This window comes from Fringilla coelebs (assembly GCF_963513975.1).
Source record: "Fringilla coelebs genome assembly, chromosome: 17".
Lineage (NCBI taxonomy): Eukaryota > Metazoa > Chordata > Aves > Passeriformes > Fringillidae > Fringilla > Fringilla coelebs.
The window spans coordinates 12367514-12389264 of record NC_140043.1 but is presented as its reverse complement, the minus strand read 5'-3'; the positions used below and the strand labels follow the sequence as shown (position 1 = coordinate 12389264).

Genomic DNA, 21751 nt, shown 5'->3' with positions numbered 1-21751 from the left:
TCTCTCCCACCACACGTCAGGGGCAGTGCGCTATTTCCAAAGTCACACTGGAACACAACACTGAACTTCCCAGTCAATTAAGGGATCCTTATCTGTCTGCCAGACTGCTGCAGAGGCGTTGGGTGTCACTCAGGTGTGGCTGCTCTGAGAGCAGTGCAGGGAGGTCACAGGGACAGCCCAGCCCCCCCAGGCCCTGGCTGTGCCTCTGTGCCACCAACCACATCCCCACATCAACAGAGGGTTTGCAGGCAACTTGACTTTAAAAAGCACATTTTAGTATAAATACTATATTTATTAAATATCTTTACAATTTATTTAAATGTATTTACAGAACTATTCCTGCATAAGTTATACCTCAGACATGAAATTCACATAATTGCCTCTTGGGTAAGCATAGATGATAGTCTCATTTTAACAGCAACAAAAAAGCATCCTCAGATACAGACTCAGATTTGCTTCATTGTTTCAGCTATCTTTGTCAGAAACTACTGCATACAGTCGGGTTCTCCACACAGCAGCTGCTCCTCCCCTGGAGAAAGGATGTCCCCTACCAAGGGATGGACATTCCATCACTAAACGCTCCCATCCCCGCCAGATCATCACCTCTACCTTCTCCTCAAATCACTTGAAACTGCCTGGTCCCAAATCTGGTTTTTGGTTTGGTTTTGTTATCAGCCTGAAAAGGACATTTAGGACTGTATGTGGCAGCTCTCCCAAAGATAGCCAGGAAAACAGCAAGGAACCACAGAGCTTCTCCAATTCACCACATCTTCACCCTGTCCCACCCCAATCCCTTCGGCCGCTGCTGCAGCAGTCCCGGGTTCCTTTGGATCCCTGCTCCCAACCCAGCAGCTCCCAACACAAACCACAACCCTCTGCAGCAGCCCCAAGGCAGCCCGTGCTCAGCAAACGCCTCTCCTGTACATTCCTCTCGTGAACATTCCCACTGACCCAACCCCTAGCAAGTGTTACTGCTTCGTGCATCGCTGGGAATTAGTTTGGATAGGATGGGCCCTGTCATTTCCTTCTCCAAAGATCAGTTGTGCGCAGACAGCGTTAAGTTCATAGGAAAAAATCAGGTTTGATATGTTCAGAGTGCACATCTTAAAAAAAACCCAAAACAATCAAGCATGTGATAAAAATATCAATTCTTTATAATACAGTATTGCTTTATAAACAGATGGAAAAGCTAAAAGCTTTACTGGTCTTTGGTGTGCCCGGTGAGGGAAAAACTCATGATTTGTAAATCAAAACCCAAATTTGTTCTTTATTTAAAAAAACCCAACAGGTCATGGTGTGATATGAGGCAAACGGCTTTGTGGACACAGACAGGGAGGAGCGGGAATCGCGGAATTCCAGACCCTCTGACCCGCACAGGTCCCCGGGGAAAGCTCTGGAAAGCCGGGAAGGGGAACAGGGAGGGCTGGGGACTGTGCTGAGAGCAGAGAACAGCCCGGGGCCACGGGGGCAGAGGAAAAGAAGAATTGATCAAATCTGCTCTAATCCAGAAGCGTGCGAGTAAATACTGGATAAATGTAAAGACACCCAGAGTCGGGAGAGAAAGGCCCCTCCCAAACAAGAAACAAAGCCCTGTTCTGCATGTGAATACATTCCTCCAAGACAGCCAGAGACAGCTTGTTCAGGTTAAAAACAACAAGGACTGACAGGTTGTGCAAAGTTCTCCACCACTCACTGTTCGTGTGTCGCAAAACTAATTAATTTTCTTCATTAATATAATCCTCCCCATACCCTCACCAAAATCCTATTTTGGTCAAGTTAGGGTAGTTAAGGCATTTTGACAAGTAATTACAAGGTGATTTAAAGTAGATATCTAACATTATGCCAATTGAGGAATAGCAGATAAATTACTGAAGAGCTCCCAAATTAATCACTTATTATAAATGAAATGCCTGTTACAAGCATGATGCACTGAAATATAGTAAAATGACATGTACATGGTACATGTTAAATGACCTTAAATAAAAGCTTGACATAGTTACGCAAATATACAGTACAAGTCCACAAAAATTCTTTAAACAAGTTGAGGTAACCTCAAACTTAAACAGTTTTAATACAATAAACCAGGTAGTAAAAATCTCCTCTTGAGAGCAGGCAAGATTCCTTACTGACCAAGTTTAACTGCACTCACCTAAACAGCAACATTACCCGACTTTTTATATATAAAAACATGGCTTTAATTTATTTCTACATACTTCTCTACCAGCAAAAAAGTTAATGAAAAACTGACCAAAAATATATATATCTTTACAGCTCTCAGCTTTCATATGAGCCTCAGGAAAGGAAAAGGAAAGCTGGTTGGAAAAGGGGGGACAAACGTGAGCTACTGTCATTGAAAAGGAAATGTCATATTGCAAAGTGGCTGTTAGATAACTGTAAACATCATTAAGGATCATTGAAACCCCTAAACTTTAGTTAAAATGAAATGTAGGCTTTGCTGATTATTCATTAAGTTTCCATTTTCGTACTCGCTGCCGCTGCCGCAGCAGAAGCAAGGAGGTGCCTGTTGGAGTCAGAAAGGATCAACTGGACTTAAGCTGGTGCAGCAAATTCTGTTCTACAAGCGAGAGTGGCAATTATTAACACAAATTATGTTTGATATCAACAACAGAATTATCTACCCAAAGTGAAGACGCTCGGAGTTGAGGATGAGCTGTTTTGTGCAACCTCCCACCGTAGCATTTACCATCATCCCACGCTGAGATGGGTTCAAATGCTGAAAGACCTCAACTGTGGCCAGCTCGGCTGTTTGAGACTGAGCTAGAATTTTTGTTTTAAAAAAAAAAATAATAATTATCCACAGCCAAAACATCCAGAACCAGGCCCATTATGGACGAATGATCTGCAGAACTTTTAAGATCACAGTTAAGCACCTGAAATCACAAAACACATTTGCATCCATATAACTTGAACTAGGTTTGTTTGAAATCTCGTACTAGAAAAGGCTCCTAAGGCTGACACCATGGATGGCAAGAGCAGAATGTTTACAGCAGTTATAAATCTCCTGAAAACCGGAGCTCAGAAACACAAAACCTCGGCTATCACTGGAACAAGACTATGCTTTATGGAACTGGGTCTGTAACACACCCTCAACAACAGCGAACGTTCCTAGGAAATAGAGAAATATGCCCTCGTGCAGAGGCGTTACCTACTGATCTAGTGTGAAAGGTGACCAACCAACCCCACTCCTTGCAAAGTCACATCTCCAACGCAGCAACGCTGTGGGATGGATCCTCCCCTGTTCTGGACAAGGACTAAGCTCTCAAAGACAAGCTCCAAGCCTTGAGCTTCTTTATCTCTTGCTGGCAGACCAAGACCAGTGGACTACGAGTGGTTCTTAGCAAGGGCCTCAGCTGCATCTCAGGCCAGGCTCCGGGCTCAGGAGCAGCTGGGAAGGAAGGAACAATCCTGCCAGCAGGAAACCGGCCCGCGGGCCGGGGAGCTCGGGCAGCGGCAGCACCTCAGTCTGTGTACTCGGCTACGATGGAAAGAAGGACGGTGATGTCGTCTGGTTTCCCCCCTGCAATGGAAGCAAAAACCCTCTTATTGCATCAAACCACAGGGGGATATCTTCTGATGATCTGTGATATTCCCCAAGGAAAGCTCTTTTAAAACTGGTTTAAGTGTCCAAAACCTGGTCTGAGTAGACACAAACTCTGCCTCCCCCACCTCCTTTCCAAACCGAGGGGCACAGTGACATTTAACAAAACCACTCTCCTTTTAAGCTCCAGTGAGATCAAACTATGAAAAGGAGGTCAGAACCTTGAACATTGCTGGTAGCTGGCAGAGCTCAAAGCCTGTTTCCAGCAGACTCTAATAAATGCACAAAACACCTGACACTGCTTTGTTACATGTAAAGTGCCATGAAATCAGATCTCCTCAGGAATTTCCACTGTAAATCAAACACCTCTTTAGCATCTTCTCCAGCACTGTATAACCTCAGGTTTTCCTAAAAGCTACTTAACATTCTTAATAGTTATTTTTCAATCCTCAACAGCCAGAGCAACACACTCAAATCCTGGAGAAATGGCCCAGAAGAGAGGTTTTGTCATGTGGGAAGTCAAACCAAGCCCTTGGACTCTGGAGATCTGCGGCCTCACTCCTGAGTGACTGAGCTTGGAGCAACACAGAGCCCAAGGGTGACAGCTGTTACCTGGGGAAAGGGGCTTAAGGTTCTTGCAGGAAATCCTGCTCTCCTGATACAGAAATGAGAACATCTTTACTGGCAGAATTTAATTTATTTCTTTACAAGTAAAAAATTGTTAGAAGAAAGGTGTTTGCTCAGGCTCAGAGCTCTGCCAACACCTTTCTAAAGCACAAAAGTAGAACCAACAGAGGGGGGATGCCAGTGATACAAGGGTTGCAAATTTCAACCAAAAAACCAATCCCAAATCTACCAAAGAGTGGGAAGAACCTCAGCTGAAACACAGCAGTAAGAAGAGACCTTAAAAAAAAAACCAAAACAAAAAAACTACCCTAACACAACACCACCCATACACCCAAATCCAAGCCACCAGTCATGTACAGGAGTCCTGGAGAACTCATCTCAGGCAGGATTCCTGGGGCAGGGATGCACAGATAACAGTAAAAATAAACCAAGCAGGGTGCTCTGTTCTCTGTGCTCCAGCTGCTTCCCCACAGGAGGCTCCTGCTCTGCCAGGCCCAGGATGCCCCATGCAGGCCCCAGGGCTTTGCCAAATCCCACACGAGCTTGGTGTTCCTCTGCCAACCACATTCCTACTGTTCTGTTTTCCTACAGGATTTTGGAACAGCAGAACTTCACTTTGCTAAAGATCTCCCCAAGACAGCAGCAGTGGGAGGAGGAGAAGCTCTTACCTCTGACATTCAATCCATTGTCACAGGCAAACTGTGCAAAGGGCGACATGTACGTGGGGTCGTAGGCCAGCTCGTGGGCTTGCTCAGCAATGCTCCGTGCAGTCTGCTGGATGCTCTCGTAGTTGGAGTTCTAAATTCATGGGGAAAAGAGTTTATTCTTGTACAGAAGCCTACAGAAGTTTTTGTGCTGATCTGGGTCAGGTTTGGAGATCCCTCATTGCCAAGTTATTATTTATCACCATCCCCTCCAAACAGAGCTGTCCCCATTCTTTAGGCTTTGTAAATTGGGTTACAACTGTGGATCTTCACAAGGGACAGCCAGACCTCAAATCCCCACCAGCAGCTCAAGACTTGGGTTTGGAGGATTTCCAGAATTTAGCAGCTTAGAAAAATAATACTCAAAACAGACTAAACTATGTCACCTGAAGGGACAGGGCATTTGGCAGCTGTCCCTGCAGGCACCCTGCAAGGACCTTCCCTCCCTCCCAGGCAGGCTCTGGTGAAGTATTTGTTTTATCTTGAGTGCAAGCCGTGCACCTCTGGCTCTCTCACCCCAACTGACAAGAGCACCCTTGGGGAGAAGAGGCACTTTAAAGCCAGATGAGAAAAATGCACTGAGAGCACACACACTTTCTCCAGGCTGCATTTTGAGGACTTGTTTCCCCCTGATTCAATAATTCTGCTGCTTTCCTCCCAGGCTTTTCTCACTCCAGCCAACATGACAGACAACCGCTGCTCTTTTTGTCTGTAACCATTTTTAAATGCCTTGTCATTTCAAGAGCCTTCCCCGCAGGTTTGGGAATTAGCAGGCATTTATGTGATTAACTTTTGGCTGAACCTCTTGGGGAACTCCAGTGCCTTTCCCAAACACACCAAAAGGTGGAGCTCAGCTTTCTTCCACAAGGGAATTCCAACTCCAGTGGCCAGCCAGGACAGCCTAACCCTGTGCACAGACACGGGTGTGGGGTGGCTGCAGCCCCAGTGACACATTAGTGACCTGTGGAGCTGCAGGAAAAGAGAAGGCCAAGTTCTCTTGAAACCAAACTGTAATGCTCTTATTTGCATTTCACAGCAAAATAGTTTCCTCAAGGAGTTTATACATATTGATATCTCCTTAAGTGTACTTTCCTTTCTGTAAGTAAATAGCCTGAAGCCAAATGCTCTCAGCCAAGTTAAAATAGTTTAATGTATTCTTACTAATGTGGAAAAGTTGACAGGATTTTTTTTTTTTTTAGAATACACTGAAGATTTTCACTGTACGTGCAGTCCACAATTGAGACAGCCCATACCATGTCAGAATTACTGGTTAGAGAAGCTGAAAGTTATTTTAAGTGTAAGCTCACCCCAGGAGAGGCTTCTCTGTTTTTCTGTGTATCATCTCCAACCTGCAGGTGCAGCATGTGGCCAAAGGCAGCACCTGCTATCTCCTCCTTCTCTCCTCCTTCTCCTCTCTCTCCCTCAGCAGTTACTGACATAGCATCAGCTGTTATTTGGGAATTTATACCCAAGCTGCTGCTCCTGGATGCAGATCCAAGGGAAAGCCCTCTGGGCTCAATGTCCCTTGCACTGCTCACATGGGACATTACCTGAAAAGCCTTTTCAGGATACAGCACTTTGTGGTGGTTTTTTTTTATATAACACAAAGGTTTCAGCTATCAGAAGTAAAGGAAATAACTGTAAAGGTTCAGCCAGCACAAAATATGTGAGAGTTTGAGAACACACACACTCACCTTCAGCTTTTTCAACTCCTGCAGGATCATGTAGTCAGGCATGTTGTCAAACAGCCCGTCTGTGGCGGTCAGGATGATGTCCCCAAGCTGGACATCGAAGGACGTGCTGTCAGCAGCCTCGGGGCTGGGGATGGACAGAGGTTAAAGGACTCCAGCCCTCACAAAGACACCAAACAACCTCCAACAGCACAGGCACAGCCTCTGCCCTTCTCTGCTCTCTGGGGCTTTGAGCAAGGGAAAGGAATAATCACTCACTGTGGAGCTTTAGCACCAGCACGGGCTGTCAGGAAAGGCCCGTGCACTGCAAACAGGTCCTGTTCCAGCTCCCACACCCAGGATTTGCACTTAAAATTCCCACATGAACAATCCTGCAAACTAATCTGCCTCAGGAGTGTGTCTCCAAGGAAACCAGTAAGCAGAATGGCAGCTCAGGGTCCCTTCTGCTCATCTAGAAGATGCAAGAGAGTGATACTTGAAAGAACAATTCATAACAGGCCTGGCCCAAACACTTCAGGATTCTGAATCACTTTCTAATTCAATGGAATATGAAACATGTCTGGAAATCACTACCAGGAGACCTTGGAGTCTCTTGGAATGCTTGTGTCTAACACATTACACAACGCCAAGAGCAGAAAACACCCAGTTTGGGCATGAATACTGCTGCAAAATCTGAATCTCAGAAGCAACATAACAACAAACCTTTCATTTTTAAAGACTCTTCAGGGCTCTGTAAAAAGGAGAAATCTCTGCATCCCAGGCCACTGGGCTCTGCCAAAACACAGAGGAGCTGCTTTGCTCAACTGATGTGTAGCTTCAGGAAGGCTGATGGAGTGAAGATTGCCTGCCTGTGCCCATATATAGCCAAATTCATCACTGAACTGGGACAACAAACAAAAAAGGACAGGAGAAGCGTTTCGACAAGGAGCATGAGTACTAATTAACGTCAGGAACAGTGCAGGAACCAGCAGAAAGCTGTAATCATGATTCAGAGCTGAAGTGTGGGAGCACATTTATCTTGTGCTTTCCTTATTACTGGATGACTCAGATTACTTGGCTTCCCTGACTTCCACTGGACATTATCAATTATCCTTCTGCTTTTTGTTTTTATCGTCTTCCTACGGATGACAGAGAATCTCAGAAAAATGGAAGATTTTTTTACAGCTCTGAAATTTTAAGGGATCATTTAATTTTAGTCTAACAAAGAGCTTGGATTACTGAAGGGTTCTAATTTCAGAGTCCTACCCTGGCTTCCTCTCAGCAGTTGCAGGATGAAGAAATTAAACCAGACACAAGAATGGTCAGTCAGGAGTTTCAACAGCTTAACCAACCCTTTCAAAAGAGCTATTTTGGATTAAAGTCTCAACTTTTACTTCATCAGCCCTGATACTGCATAGAATCATTTAGGTTGGAAAAGACTCAAGCAGGTTGAGTGCAACACTTCAGCTGCCTACTGCATTCCCTTTATTCTGTGGCCATTCTTTGAAGATCCTGTTACCACCTCCCTATGTTCAGATGAGGGATATCACTTTAATGAGTGAGACATTTTGAAAGCTGAATTTTAACACATATTTGAAAGCTGTTTATTTTTGAGTTTCTTTCATATTACATTCACAAAGTCAGGATGGATCAGCCTGACATTCCTAAGGGAAGACACAAGAACAAGCCTGCCTTTGAAACAACTCATTTCTGTGAACAGATTGTCCTTTCCTCATACTCTCATTCCCAGCTTGGTGTTCTGCCAAACAGTTTTTTTGCTGGTTTTGGTCAAATACAATATGCTGCTGGAAACAGCAAGTTGGAAACACAAGTTACAGTCACATGTCCCTCTGCTCTATTCTTCAAGTACTTGCAACCTCAGTGCCAAGATATCTAAATTAGCTACTCCAAATAGTCCCAAAGGAGCACAGGCAGGGATTGGAACCAAAGCTCTGCTGGGAAGCCCAGCCACTTGTCCACACTCTAGCTATAGTGGGTGACATCTTCCTATGGATCAGAACAAGCCCATGGATATGGGAGTATGCCACCATGAACAGACCAATCAATTCAGCCTGTGCAACAGGTACAAAGTTAAGTACAAGGTGAGAAATGCTCATGTTACCCAAAGAGTGAGGCTGGCAGGTGCAGGACCTGACTGGATGCGTGTTTATATCCTGGGAGGTACAGGAGAGCCCCCCAGCAGCAAAACTGCATTTTTTTGGGAGCTGGTCACATGCACAGATTAAAAATTAAAGTTCTTCTCCCCCCTTACCTGTCACTTAAGACAACTCCTTCTGCTTCTGGTGGAGCTATTGACAGTTGGAAGGGAGTGTTGAAGTAATGCTGCTGCTCGTCGGATCGATGGACGACTTCTCCACCTCTGACTACCAAAAACCCAGAATCTCCCAAGTTGGCTGTATGTAAACGATGACTTGATCTGTCCAGGACTACTATACAAGCTGTGCTGCTCCCTGCAAACACAGTGACTGCAGTCAGCCCTACAGAAACTGCTTGTTCTCTCACTGATCTGATCAACAGTTCAATTATTACAACATTCATCAAAGCTTGAAAGTCAGGAGAAATGGAAATACTCAACAATACCAGAATTAATATAAAATAAAACCAGCAAAATGCTAGAAATCTTTGCAATACAAACTATGATTTTTGTGTAGAATTTACTCTTCCTGCTTTGATTTTGGTAAACACATTATGCTGACAAATACCTGTTTTGTTTGGCTTTATTTACAGTTTTCCATCCCAACATATGTCAGCACATTCTGCTATAGGACCGGATTTACAGAACTCACATAAAATACTGAAATTCCAAAATGATGGAGATAATAGAATTCTAGTAGCATCCACACAATGCTAGGGGCTCTCCACACAGTTTCACTCAGCTGTAAATAAACCACACCAAGTAAAGAACTGTTTGCAATTAAGTATTAGGCCCTGCTGCATTTCTCTGCTCAGAACATGAAATACTTTTCCTCCAAGCCTGGCTCTGCAGAGCTTGCTTCAGGTTTAAAAAAATAATAATCCTGTCACATCTTCAGGACACCAACTCTACAAGTTTAAGAAAACAAATATTTCAGAGACAAATACAATTCCAAATTAAAGTAATAGCAGAAAAATTATGTCAATTGTGCTTGGAACTATCCCAGCCATGCTTGAGGGCACTGAGGAATTCTCCATTCATTCACTGGGAAGTAGCCACCAACTGTGCTTGGTTGCAAGCCACAAAAATGCTGTATTGCAAAGAAACCCAAAGTCCTTCACAGCAACCACTCAATTCTGCAAACAGGACAGGACAGCACAGCCACCAAAAGAGGGTGGATCGGTCCCCAAGAGGGGGAAATAGAGGTACAGCACTTCTGCCCCACATCACCAACTCCTGAACTGTCTTCACCTTCTACCCTGATGTTCTTCCAGCAGGATTTTCCAAGCACAGCTCCATGCTGGACAAACCACAAGCTTGCAGTGAGCAAAGCTCAGGATCAGGCTTGCTAGTGCAGAAGTCCAGCTGGCTCCAGGCATTGCCTGTTCCAGACAATTCCCTTTCTAACAGAGATGCAATGCAATGCACTTGCCCTGAATCTGTTCTCTAGTCAACACAGAGGACCTTCCCTGTCCTTAATGAATGTTAACTCAAAGCAGTATCTCTGGAAAAAAAAATCTGATTTTCCACATGAGGGTGTCCAAAACTGTGCTGTAACACAAGAGTGATTAATTAAATGGCACAGTTTCCTCCCATTTCAGTTTTATTTCACATTATTTGCTGCATTCAATCCTGACGAACCAAGCATCCAGGATTAAAACACAACAGCAAGGAGAAGTTATTGCCCAATGAATCCTCCTTAATGAAGTCTTCTCCTGTTCCTTTATTTTAAATAAACTCTAAATGCTCATTGCTGTGGTAATTCCAGGGTTTTATTCCTCCTTCTAAAAATACTGTTCTCAGTTAAAGGAGAAACACTAAGGATCATTAGTTTCAAATTCTAACTCTATTAGCAGAGTGTAACCAGGAGGCCATGTGTGGAATTCAGATCTTGTGACTCAGCACACGCTGCTTTTCAGCACTGCAAAGGTCAAGCCCAGCCGAGCTGCTCCGTCTCCAAAGGCACAGGGAGAGCTCCTGCCAGTGCCCCACTTTGGAGCTCACTTACAGCTACACCTGCTTTGCACAAATAAGCACCATTCAACACCCCAAATCCTAATGTAATTACTGACCACTGCTATTTTTGTGACACTTAAGGTCACTCCTGAGGTTCCAACCTATTCTTTAGGCGTATAATGCGAGAACATCTGCTCCCAGCTCAGCAGACAAGTTAAATATAGCTCACACAGCACTGCTCTGGCACAGGAGCTTAGGGTCAGGTGAGCTGCGTGCATTTCATGCAGGGCAAACACTTTCTTGGAGCAGAAGAGGTCTCATGTCCTTTAGAGAAGTGTCCCCTTGGCAGAGCTGTCAGCTGAGACTGAGTGTGGCCTCTCTATCTGCTCCCAGTCCCCAGGCAGCTGAATGCCCTGTGTCCCATCAATGCTGACACAGAATATGTGAAGCATCTACTTCAGCTGGCTTTCAGAAAGATCTGTAATGAATCCCCCCACAAAGTTTATAAAAATAATGCTACCAGAGATTGTATGATATGAACTACTCAAGTCAACCAACTGGGGTTGAGTCCACTGGACATAAAAGGAAACAGGAGCAGAGAAAGGCCAGAAATGAGCAGAACTACATCCAGTTATCCTCAGAAAATATTTCTCCTTGCATAGCTGAAGCAGAAAGCTGTAACCAGTACCACGAAGAGTTTTCAGCAGAGAACAGTTATTTATACATATAAAATACCGAGTGAGCACATGTGCAGTGTGTTCCACAGCAGAACTCGCTCTGCAAACTCTGGTGAATTCACCCTTCCCACAGAAAGCCTTTTATTTTATATATAAATACACACACATCAACACTCCCTGCATTACTAAATTAATTAAAACAATTTTAGAGAAAATAAGGATGCCACCAAGGCGACTGCATTTCTATGCTTTCAGTTAATGAAGAGAAGTTAACTGCCTGCACATTTGCTGCAGACAATGACAAGAGAGTCAAGCACCCTTCAGCAAGCCCATGTGTAACACACAACCCAGATAGAACTGACTTATTTTTGGTGTCTTACCAAGCAAAGGTACTTTGTTCTGCAGCAGCTCACAATAGCCTGCAGTGAGAATTCCAACAGGATTGCTTGGAACAAACCGTCCTTCCTTCACTAAACGTTCACACGTCCGCATGAGAGTCCCTGAGAACTGAGAAGGGTCCACCCCGTAGTCTCTCCAGCCACCAACACCATCTGCCACCCCTGCAAGGAAACACAAAACCAGAGTTACCTCAACAGGAATGGTTTCCAAAACAAGGGGTTTAATTATCTGCATCACTCATGATATTTAGGAACTAAAATGTAGGACATGGCAACTGCCTGAAAAACATTTTTGATTAACAAATAAATTTCTTGAGTATTTTTAAGGTAACTTCTGATATCAGCTCCCCAACAAATCTCCAAATATAATCTGAACTGCTGAAAGGAAGGTAGAAGTCTAATGCTGAGAATGAGGAAGATGAGGATTCAATCCCATTAACCTCTCATCAGTCCAATAAAAGGGAAAAGGTTTTATTAATTTTAAAAGTGAAGGTCAACATTTTAGCTAGTACAGAAATGACACAGAAACTCTTCCTGCTATTCAGCAGCACAGTTCTTCCTCAGACGACCTCCTCATATGAAGGACAATGATTTCTACTTGGTGCTCTCAATTTCTGTAGAAAATAAATCTCCAATTTACAAGCGTTTTCCAAAATCCATGTAACCAACACAATGCTGGGACCTCCCCCTTTCAAGGAGAGTTTGTTGCTTACAGCTTCAGCCAAGCAAGAGAATAAAAACTGACTGCGATCCAGAGAATTTTCAGTTATTCAAAACAAACCTGGATATCAGAAAATTAGACAATTCTGCCAAAGCCTGGGAAGCATCTAAGCAACAGGGAAAACAGTGACTGTGGTCATGGAAAGGGGGTGATCAGAGGGAGGTGAGCAGCAGACACATTTTCTGCTGGCCATTTGGTTCAAGAACTTTGAACTTCTTCCAACTGCCTAAATGATAAAAGCAAAATAATGCTGAAGGTATTATTTGAGATTAGAATGCTACTATGTGGAAATTTTTCCCAAAATCTTTTTGATCCTCACCACGGGACAATCCATTTCAAGCAGAGATTTCCAAAACATAGTAAAGCTGAAATAGGTTCATGATAAAAGCACAGAAAGTGAATTTCAGAGCTCAGATTTTGCTGAAGGACAGTCCCCTCAGAAAAAAAACTCCACTATTATCAAAGGCATGAAAATGTGAGTGAGAAGATAAAACTCAATTTCCTCATCTCCCAATGCCCTTCACATGGGACACAGTCTGAAACTGAGATGGAAGGTTTAGAGCCGACCTTGGCGTGAACTATAATCTGCCAGGAGGTTATGGCCAGATTCTGAACAGCCTATCAACATTAATCAGATTTCTCCCTAAAATAGTGCACAACCTTTTAGACACCTGCTTTGTCCCTCTGCCTTCTCAGAAGAATGTTACAGGAATGCAGATCCCTGCATTCACCTCTTTGAGCAGTCCCCAGGAAGAAGCTCAAGCAAAAGCACCCAGCATTCTCAGAAATGACTTTTCTAGATTCTTCAAGAACAGATTAATGCTCTCCCTACAGGTCTCACAACCTCAGGTTAATGCTGGATTAACCCTTTGCTTTCTGCTGCCACACAGACAAGTCTAGAACTAGAGATCATAAAGGAAAGGTTCTAGATCTGGATCTTGAAACAGAAATTCAGCTTCAGGTTAAATGATGGTGCTTTATGTGAAGTTACCAGATCAACATTTTTTTCCCTGCCCTTTAAAATGAACATAGTCCAGATGTATTTCTGCACTGCTTCTCTGACAACAGGGTTAATGCAATGAAAAGATGTTTGACAAATGCTGCCCAAAGCTCTTGGCTCCCAAGGCAGTTGCAAAGGAAGCTCAGCAGAAGTTACAGAGTTCCCTCAAGCAATCCAGAAAATCCTTTTACATCAGTCTTGGGAAACATTGAAACACAAACACTGCAGCTTTAGCACAGAGTACCAGAGAGCCACCACAGCAAGCACCTGAGAAGGTCAATTATCAAAACCCATTCAATTTTTAAAGGAAAAATGAGTACACCATCTGCCTTTCTTTGATCATTTCTTACCCCAGGCAGAAATGTGAATCCATAATCATGGCAGCACCCTTCACACCCTATCCTGAGCCATGCACTGCCTTTGTCTGTCTGCCTTCCTGTCTGCTTTTCGCAAGCTATAAACAGCTTTAAGTAGGTTCTGCCAGTGCCTTCCAAAGCAATCACCCTCTAGATCCCCCTGCAGCTCCTCTGGCTCTGCGGGTACCACAGCTGAGAGGACAGTGTCTGATCCCACAGCACCAGGACAGCTCTCCTGTCTCCCCACTCCTCCCCAAGCAGACACAACCAGGGCATTCAGGAGCAGCCCTGGGGGCTCCTTTCAGTGACACCTCCACAACCCCCCAGCAGACACCAGCTCTATTTCTTGGCCTTGCCCCAAATGGAAAAGGTTGGGCTTCATAAAGGTTTGGGGCCAAGACCTTTAATCATCCTGTCCAACCTTCAATATGGTTTTAAAATAAACCCAGCACATTCACATTCTGCAATCTCTGTAAACGGAACAGCTTCACCTGGCAAAGGAATATGTGACTTTGAAACAGTTTGAGTAAACTGCTGCTGAAACAGATGAAATGTAAATGAGAATAAAGCTTAAGTAAACTTTGTGCTATGTGATATACAACCAACAAGGAGTGAAATTGTTTCAAACTCCAGAAGCAGCAAAAACTAAAAACTCAGCTTTGATTAATACCAGGTTTTCCCTCTGTCATCAAAAGAAAATTCAAAGGTGTTGCTATTGGCAGGATCACTCCCAAGGAGTAATGCCAAGCTCTATTTATATATAATACCTTTGCTTTCATCCAAGAAAAAAATAAGGTATATATTCAAAATAATTACTTTTTCAACAAATACTGAGGTTTTCCTTTGAGCCATAAACCACTGAGTTCTAGTATTAACCATGCTAAAAATTAGGAATCACAAGACATTTAAACAAAATGCATGGCTGAGAATTACTGAAATTGAACTGTACACAAACCTTGGGCTTTTTTTTCCATTCATGCTATTGAGAAAATTTTATACAAAGAACATTTCTGTGGCTATTCCTTGTTCAAGCCCATGCAGAAATTACACAAGCATCCACGTGACAGTGCAATGCCTGCAGCTAGATGAACCACCACTGTAAATAAAGCAACTGAAAATTTCACAATAAATTACTTCAAAAGAATAAATACTTCTCAAGTATTTAACTGTATTACAAAGATCTTTCAGAATCTGAGTTAACAAGTTAACACTCCACTACATTGCCTTGTGCTGGAAAACAGAAAAATGCCTGCCAGATAAAATACTTGCTGCATGTGTCAATCGAAAAACTGACTTTTTTGCAACTCTTCAAATATTCAGAATATCAAAATCTCTCTCAGAGAAACACCTGTCAGGCAGTTACAAGACAAAGCACAAATTACTGATGCTGCAGCACTGAAACTGAGCCAGGGAAGATGCTGGTGGTGAAACTTGTTAAAGCTGATTTCAAAATGCTAAAAGCACCTGGGATAAGATTCCAGCTGAGATGCAAATGTGAAGCTGTTCTGCCTGCCAGCACATGAGCTCCCTGCAGAAGCCCAGGGCAAACCAGCCAGTGCTGAAAGCAGCAATATCTGCTTTTCACCACTCACTTGTGTGAGTGAGATCCAGGTGTTCTCCTGGCTCACAGCAAATATAAACTAAACAGCCTCAAAGTTCATAACAAAGGCCTGATACTGATCAAACCCTGTTTAATATAAATAATGTTATGAGGGGCAGTTCTGGTTAGCTGGCAAATTAACCTGCACACGGTCAGAGTCCAAAAGCACCACCCTGTCCCAAAAATCCTCTGAGAGTTGGACATTTTAAAATATTGCATCAGCCAAGAATAAAAATCACACACAGAAGCAGCAGGCAGGCACAAGTGTGTCAGCAGGAGCTGCTTTTGCACGCAGCCACAATTAACTTTCTAAGGCACTCCGCACATCCTACTGAACTTTCAATTTCTTGAGATCCTTACCTGAAATAGCAATGAATCACTGCTAAAAGAACATCAAAAGGATATATTTTTAACTGAATTTTGCATCAAATATGGAGGCAAAAATGGTAAAAAAGTGAAATGAGTTGCACCACACAAGTCTGAAATATAGCACCTAGTATTTGTCAACATCAGAACTGAGATAAAATGATAAGATTTCCTGTTTTATCAGTGGTGGGATAAATCACACACCTAGACAGGTTCTTCATCTAAACCAAGTTCAATGCTCAAAGCCAGCATTGACCCTCAGCAGCTCCCCTGGATCTGTTAGAGCTGAGGGTGTCTACCCCCTCAAGGTTTTGACAAAGAAATAACCCAGTTAAATACAAATCTCTAAGGACAGATGGTGTGTGACTGCTAACAAGTTACAGAAGGGAAGGTTACTTATTCACACTGTTACAGTAAAATTTAAACTACCCTTGCATGAAACAGAAAGGTTCTGGAAGAGTAACTGGGTAAGTGACAACAAGGAGCAAAAAGCAAAGGCAAAGTGAGCAATGATCTTGAGGAACAAACTGAAGGAGAAACACAGAACTGGAAACATTAAATTGTGCATCTACTCCCAGAAGAAAGCAACAGTTCCTTATATCTATTTTCCCCTCCCACTACAGCACACTTGTTCCTGAAACAGATTTTTACCAGGAAAATTTCCTCCCTATTTTATTGAAGCCTGAGAAACCACTCAGTGCATCTGGGAAGCTCCAGGAGAACACTGAACTATAAATTATTTCTGCAGGCTTTACAAAAAATTCCCCAGTTACAACTACCTAATTTCTCAAGGTGTTCAGTGACTGTGGAACTGCTGAGCAAGGGCAGGTACTGGGGGCAGACACTGAAATAAATCCCTGCCAGCCTGACCCATCTCAGGCTCAGTATTCACAGCATGGATGAACCAGAGCAAAGAGCAGGAGATTTTTTCCAATGCTTCCCATGCCCAGGTATGATTAACCCTCACCTCCTGCACTGTGCTCAGCTCTGCCTATTTCCCTCTCATTTCTGACAGAACCTGCTCCTCCTTTGGGCCAAGATCTGTGTACGAAGGGAAAACTGGCTGCCATCAAGAAGCATCAATAGCATTTACAGTTAAAACCAGTGTTCAGCTGGAAATTCTGACCTCAATACTTGTGTGCAATGTCCTTGCAGAAACTGTGGGAAAGAAGAATAACCAGATAGAAGTTTCATTCTCAGAGGTTACATTCAATGCTGCTCCAAAGCAGCTCTGCTGACACAAGTCAGCCAGCCAGTGACTGTTAATGGGGTGGTTCTCAATCTGTAGTGTCCCTGCAAATGCCAGCACTGCTGCTCCCATGCTAAACACAAATTTCCTGTGCCCTGTTACAAACAAAGACTCGTGTGCAGCTCTGCAGATCTCTGACCCTGCCTCTCAGCTCCCTGAGCTCTCGCATGCAGTAGGTGAAAGGTGACTCCAAGGGAGGCGGGCGATGCTCGGCTCCTTCAGTGTGATAAGTTGTGATAAGGCAGCAATCTCTTTAATAGGTATGATACCAAATAAACCACTTAACACAGTCCTCTATAACCTTCAGGCTTCCAAGGAAGGATCCCTCCCTCTAAATGTCAACAGCCTTGACATTTCACCTACAAATCCTTTCAGGTGCTGAAGTTTACTTTTCCTGATGACACTAACAATATTCCAGAGATTTGTCACTCTGCAGTTTTACCTACCTCCTATGCAGGCTGCTGATAAAATTTTCAAACCAAGCGCTGTTCCTTTCACCTCAGAGCAGCTGCCCTGCAGCACCCAGACACTCCCCTCCCCCCAAAAAACTAAAAATCAAAGATTTGCAGCAAATAGAACAATTGTCAAATTTTAACTCTGCAGTGAACAAACAGTTTCCTGTTGCCAGACAGTTTTTCCTTACTCCGGGGGACAGAAATAGTTTGGAAGAGTCAAGTCACACTGGCTACACCCAGAGTTGTACCCAGCACAGACATTGTATAAGTGATGCTGTCACGGGATGCGCATTGGCTGCTGCAATGTTTCAATAATGACTCACACAACAGCTTGGAAAATCCATAAAAAACGAGCAAAGACATCGGGAGCCTGATAAGGCCAGAACAAGCAAGAAAAGGCAGATCCCCAAATTAAGGAAAAAAACTATCACTAGCATGTGACCCCTCAAAATTTCTAGTGGTGAAAACCGTGGCTTTAACTTTTACTTCTGATAATTTAGTGAAATGACTGTAAAACTGTTTAGGTTAATTTTTAAAATTTGGCTCGTTCCCTATGTAGTAAATCCTACTTGCATGCTAATGAGAAAAAACAGAGGTGTCAGAGTTTTGGTTTTCAGCTTTGAAAAAAACCAGTATTTCTGTCCTCAAAAGTTCCAAAGGCATCACACATTAAGCAGTACAGAACAGCTCCCAAATCTCTGTGAGAGATTTCAATATTCTGAGGATCTGAACACCCAAGACACTGGCAGTGCATGAGCAGAAAAGCACATTGTGGTACAAGCAACAGAAAAAGGAAACAGGACTGAATTGTAAAGCTCTAGAGATTAACATTAGCAGTAAAGCCATTTCCTTTCCTTAGGGTGATCCCTAAGGAAAAACTCCTGTTCTGAGCTTCTCGTTTCTCTCTTTGCTCAGAATGGGAACATGCAAAATTGACAAGTATGTTCCAGATAAAAGCAAAAATGAGACACAAAACCCTCAAGGACTCAAGTACACCAGTAGCAGGCCTTATCAAGCCTTGAACAACTACGGGAGGACTGGAAAGAACCTGAACCTTCATCAGCCTTCTGCTGATCTCACTGTGAAAGGATAAAGCTCAGACTAGAAGACACTGTTAAACATTCAGCCTTTGAACTACACAGCACACATACAACAAAAGAAGTGTTTAGCATTTTGATTCTGCTATAAACACCCTGCCAAATCAACTCTTGTTTGACCTAAGAAAATGAATCCCCAAGCACTCATGCCAAGTGACTGGGAGTAGTTCCTTCTCTGCTCCACCACACCCAACCCATCCCACACAGGCAGGCTTTCCATAATACACTGGCTCTAGAAAACACTGGCACAGAGGAATGTTACATTAATTATCTGGCCTTTGTCTCTGAAGACTACTCACTCCAAGTGGTACACTTGAAATTTACTGTGTCAAGCATTCACTTTGGCTCAAACCACATGAGCCTCTTCCTTAAATGTCAAAAAATGAAGTTTGAAACCCAACAGTGCAGCTCAGGCAGTTTTGTTGAGGTGCAGAGTTAGGTACCGAGGTAGCACAAAAATTTAGGAGGATCTTAAAAAAAAATCATGAAGGAACCTCAGAATTGTGATGGGAATAAGAGGAATTGAGGGCAGGAAAACTCTGGTGGTGCTGAAACTGTCTCTGCAGCAGTGCAAAAGGGCTGTATGAAAAGAGATGACCCCAGCAGCAGAAACTGGAGAGAACTACATGTCTGTAAACCTAAGAGCTACAGATGAAGATGAAAGAGCATCAAGCTAGAAGCATCAAAACCCACCTGAACATCCCTGTTTTTGCAGAAAGTACAGAGACTTTGGGTTTTCAGTATGTGTATTAAAAAAGCAATAATGAACTGACATAAAATCGCTTTACTAGGGGAAAGATTTCAAAATCAAACAAACCAACAGGTTTTGTTGTTGAATTATTTGCTTCTTGGTACTTAAGACATCCTGGGTCTGCTGCCCTCTTTGCTGTTTGATCCTTAAGCAGAGCTACAATTCTGTTTGTTTCCAAGTTGCCATGAAAATTAATGCAAAGACCAATTCAGAAATGCAACTCTCTGTTGATTCCAGCAGGAACACAAGACAAACTGTAAGTCCACATACAGTAATTACCAAATATGGCCAAAACCACCTAACAATAATCAAATAGGGCTAAATCTGTCTCTTCCCCACACAAAGAGTCCACTTCAAAGTACAGGAGATCCTGCATTCTCCTAAGGGCAAACACCAATTGCTCAGTTATTTATCAGTGCTGGTCTAGCGTGAACTTTAAAGGCAGCCAGGGTTAGTCACATGCTAAAGGAAGGGCATCCAACAGCTAATTCTAATCCCAAAAAGTTTATCTGGTAGAGGTACCACAGAGAATATGATGAGTGTCTAAAATGCACCCACCAACCTTCCACATCTTGAGAGCTGTGGCATCGCTCTTACAGTAACAGCTTCCTTGAAAATAAGCAGCAATAACTGTTACCTAGCACCAACTTGCAGCTTCCTGAGAAAAACCTCGCGGCTCTGTTAAATGGCAACCAAGTTACAAGGACAGTGCCAAACTGAAGAGCCACCAGCCACTTCCACAGCATGAGACAGCACAGTGCAACCCCACCGGTTTATAATACATAAATGCAAAAACAAAAACAAAAAACCAAGGACAGGGGCAGGGAGGAGGAAGCTTTTTTTTTAAGCGTCAAAGTTTTGGTAAAAATTTGCTTCTGGTAGTTACACCACGACTAACTTGTGCAGAGTGTCAGCCAAATTCAACCTTGAGTACACAGGAGAAAGGTCAAAGCACTGTCAAAAGCAATGTTGCTCATAGTCTGAAGATTCTATTGATTATCCATAATTACTCACGACTTCTAAAATTTGAACCCTTAAGATTCATTTCGCCAGTGATTCAAAACTAGAGAGGGCAATCAGGCCAGAACAAACAACGAAACTGAAGTTTGACATTTGATTCCAGTCTCAATGTCACTCTGCCTTTCACTTGACAAGGACATTGCACGCGTTAAAATCAGGAAGTGCCTGTTCAAGAGATCTTGTCTGTTTAAATGCAATGCATGTACATGGGGCTCAGGTTTTAAAGAAAGACAGAAAGTGAAACGCTCTGGGAGCTGTTTCTGAGTTTTGGAGCCACCAGGCCTTACAGACACCCACAGGTGAGACGCCCGGGTTAGGCCCGGACACCCGGCACACACAACCCCCCATGCCAAAGGCGGGCAGAGCTGCAACAAAGAGCCCGAGAGCTTCCTTGGGAAGCTAAAAAAGCGAACTCATGGTGACACTGACAGGCAGAACCAGCTCCTTTGTCTGAGATCGGGCGCTGAGCCGCTCGCCATGTGCAGCTCCAAGGAGGAGGGAGGGGGGGTCACACCGCGAGGCCGAAGCCCCCTCAGCCCCCGGCCCGGCCACTTACCCAGCACATCTGCGGTGCGGTGCCGCGCCACGAAACAGGCGTCATCCCCGTAGCACATGCCTTTCTTGAGGATGCCCTTGCGGAAATCTTTGCCGAAGCCACAGCTGGCCGTCACCAGGCTGTAGTCGCGGGAGTCCGTCTGCGACAGGCCGCCCAGGACCGCCCGCGCCACCAGCCTGCCGTAGGAGAGCACCGAGAACATGGCGTGGGGCGCCCAGCAGCCGAGCGCCAGGAACGCGGGGAGCCACCGGCGCAGCCGCCTCCTGCCCGCCGAGCGCCAGCCGCAGGGCGCCAGCCTTCCTTCCCCTGCCGCCGGCCCGCGCCGCCGCTGCTCCGAGCCCTGCCCGCCGCGGAGCCTCGTCCCTCCGGCCGCGGCTGCGGTTCACCCGCCCTCGCTGCCCCTCACGGCCCGCGCGCTGCCCCTCGCGCTGCCCCTCACGGCCGGGCTCGCCGGCAGCGCCCCCGCCTTCCGCGCCACCCTCCCCGCCCCCCGAGGGGGGCTGTGCCAGCTCCCCGCTGCCCGCGGAGCTCTCGGGGCTCCCTCTGGGCTCGCTCCCGCCGCCCGCGGTGCCCGGTCAGAGCCGCCCGCGCCGCCCCCGCGCCCCGCCGCCCGCCGCCGCCGCCATCTTCGCCGCGCGTGCTGAGGTGAGGTGAGGGCCCCGGCGCTGGGCGGGGCGCGCGGCCGACCCCGCCCCCTCCCCGCCTCCCGGCGCGCGTGCGCGGCGGCGGCGCGCGGCCGCCCCCCATTGGCTCTCCGCCCCTCCTCATTTGCATGTTGCGGGACAATAACAGCGGGCGGCTCCCGGCAGCCCCCGCGGCGCCGAGCAGGGTCCG

At 44.8% G+C, this 21751-nt stretch overlaps 1 protein-coding gene across 1 annotated transcript; it reads right to left on the bottom strand.

The window, feature by feature from the left end:
- Nucleotides 1–286: 286 nt before the first annotated feature.
- PPTC7 (protein phosphatase targeting COQ7) lies at nucleotides 287–21518 on the bottom strand. Its single transcript, XM_084217485.1, has 6 exons — nucleotides 20918–21518; nucleotides 11729–11908; nucleotides 8833–9031; nucleotides 6585–6708; nucleotides 4855–4984; nucleotides 287–3538 (listed from the first exon to the last, which is right to left on the bottom strand). The coding sequence occupies exons 1-6, from the start codon at nucleotides 21117–21119 to the stop codon at nucleotides 3480–3482; spliced, it is 894 nt and encodes a 297-aa protein (XP_084073611.1). The 5' UTR covers nucleotides 21120–21518; the 3' UTR covers nucleotides 287–3479.
- Between the last annotated feature and the right edge of the window lie 233 nt (nucleotides 21519–21751).

Bases quoted from the DNA above. Each gene is read 5' to 3' on its own strand.
- PPTC7 (XM_084217485.1), bottom strand. From the start codon at position 21,119: ATGTTCTCGGTGCTCTCCTACGGCAGGCTGGTGGCGCGGGCGGTCCTG. The intron at 11,909-20,917 runs GTAAGTGGCCGG...GTTTCCTTGCAG, and splicing joins CCGCACCGCAGATGTGCTGG to GGGTGGCAGATGGTGTTGGT. The intron at 3,539-4,854 runs GTAAGAGCTTCT...CTTCCATTGCAG, and splicing joins CAATGGATTGAATGTCAGAG to GGGGGAAACCAGACGACATC.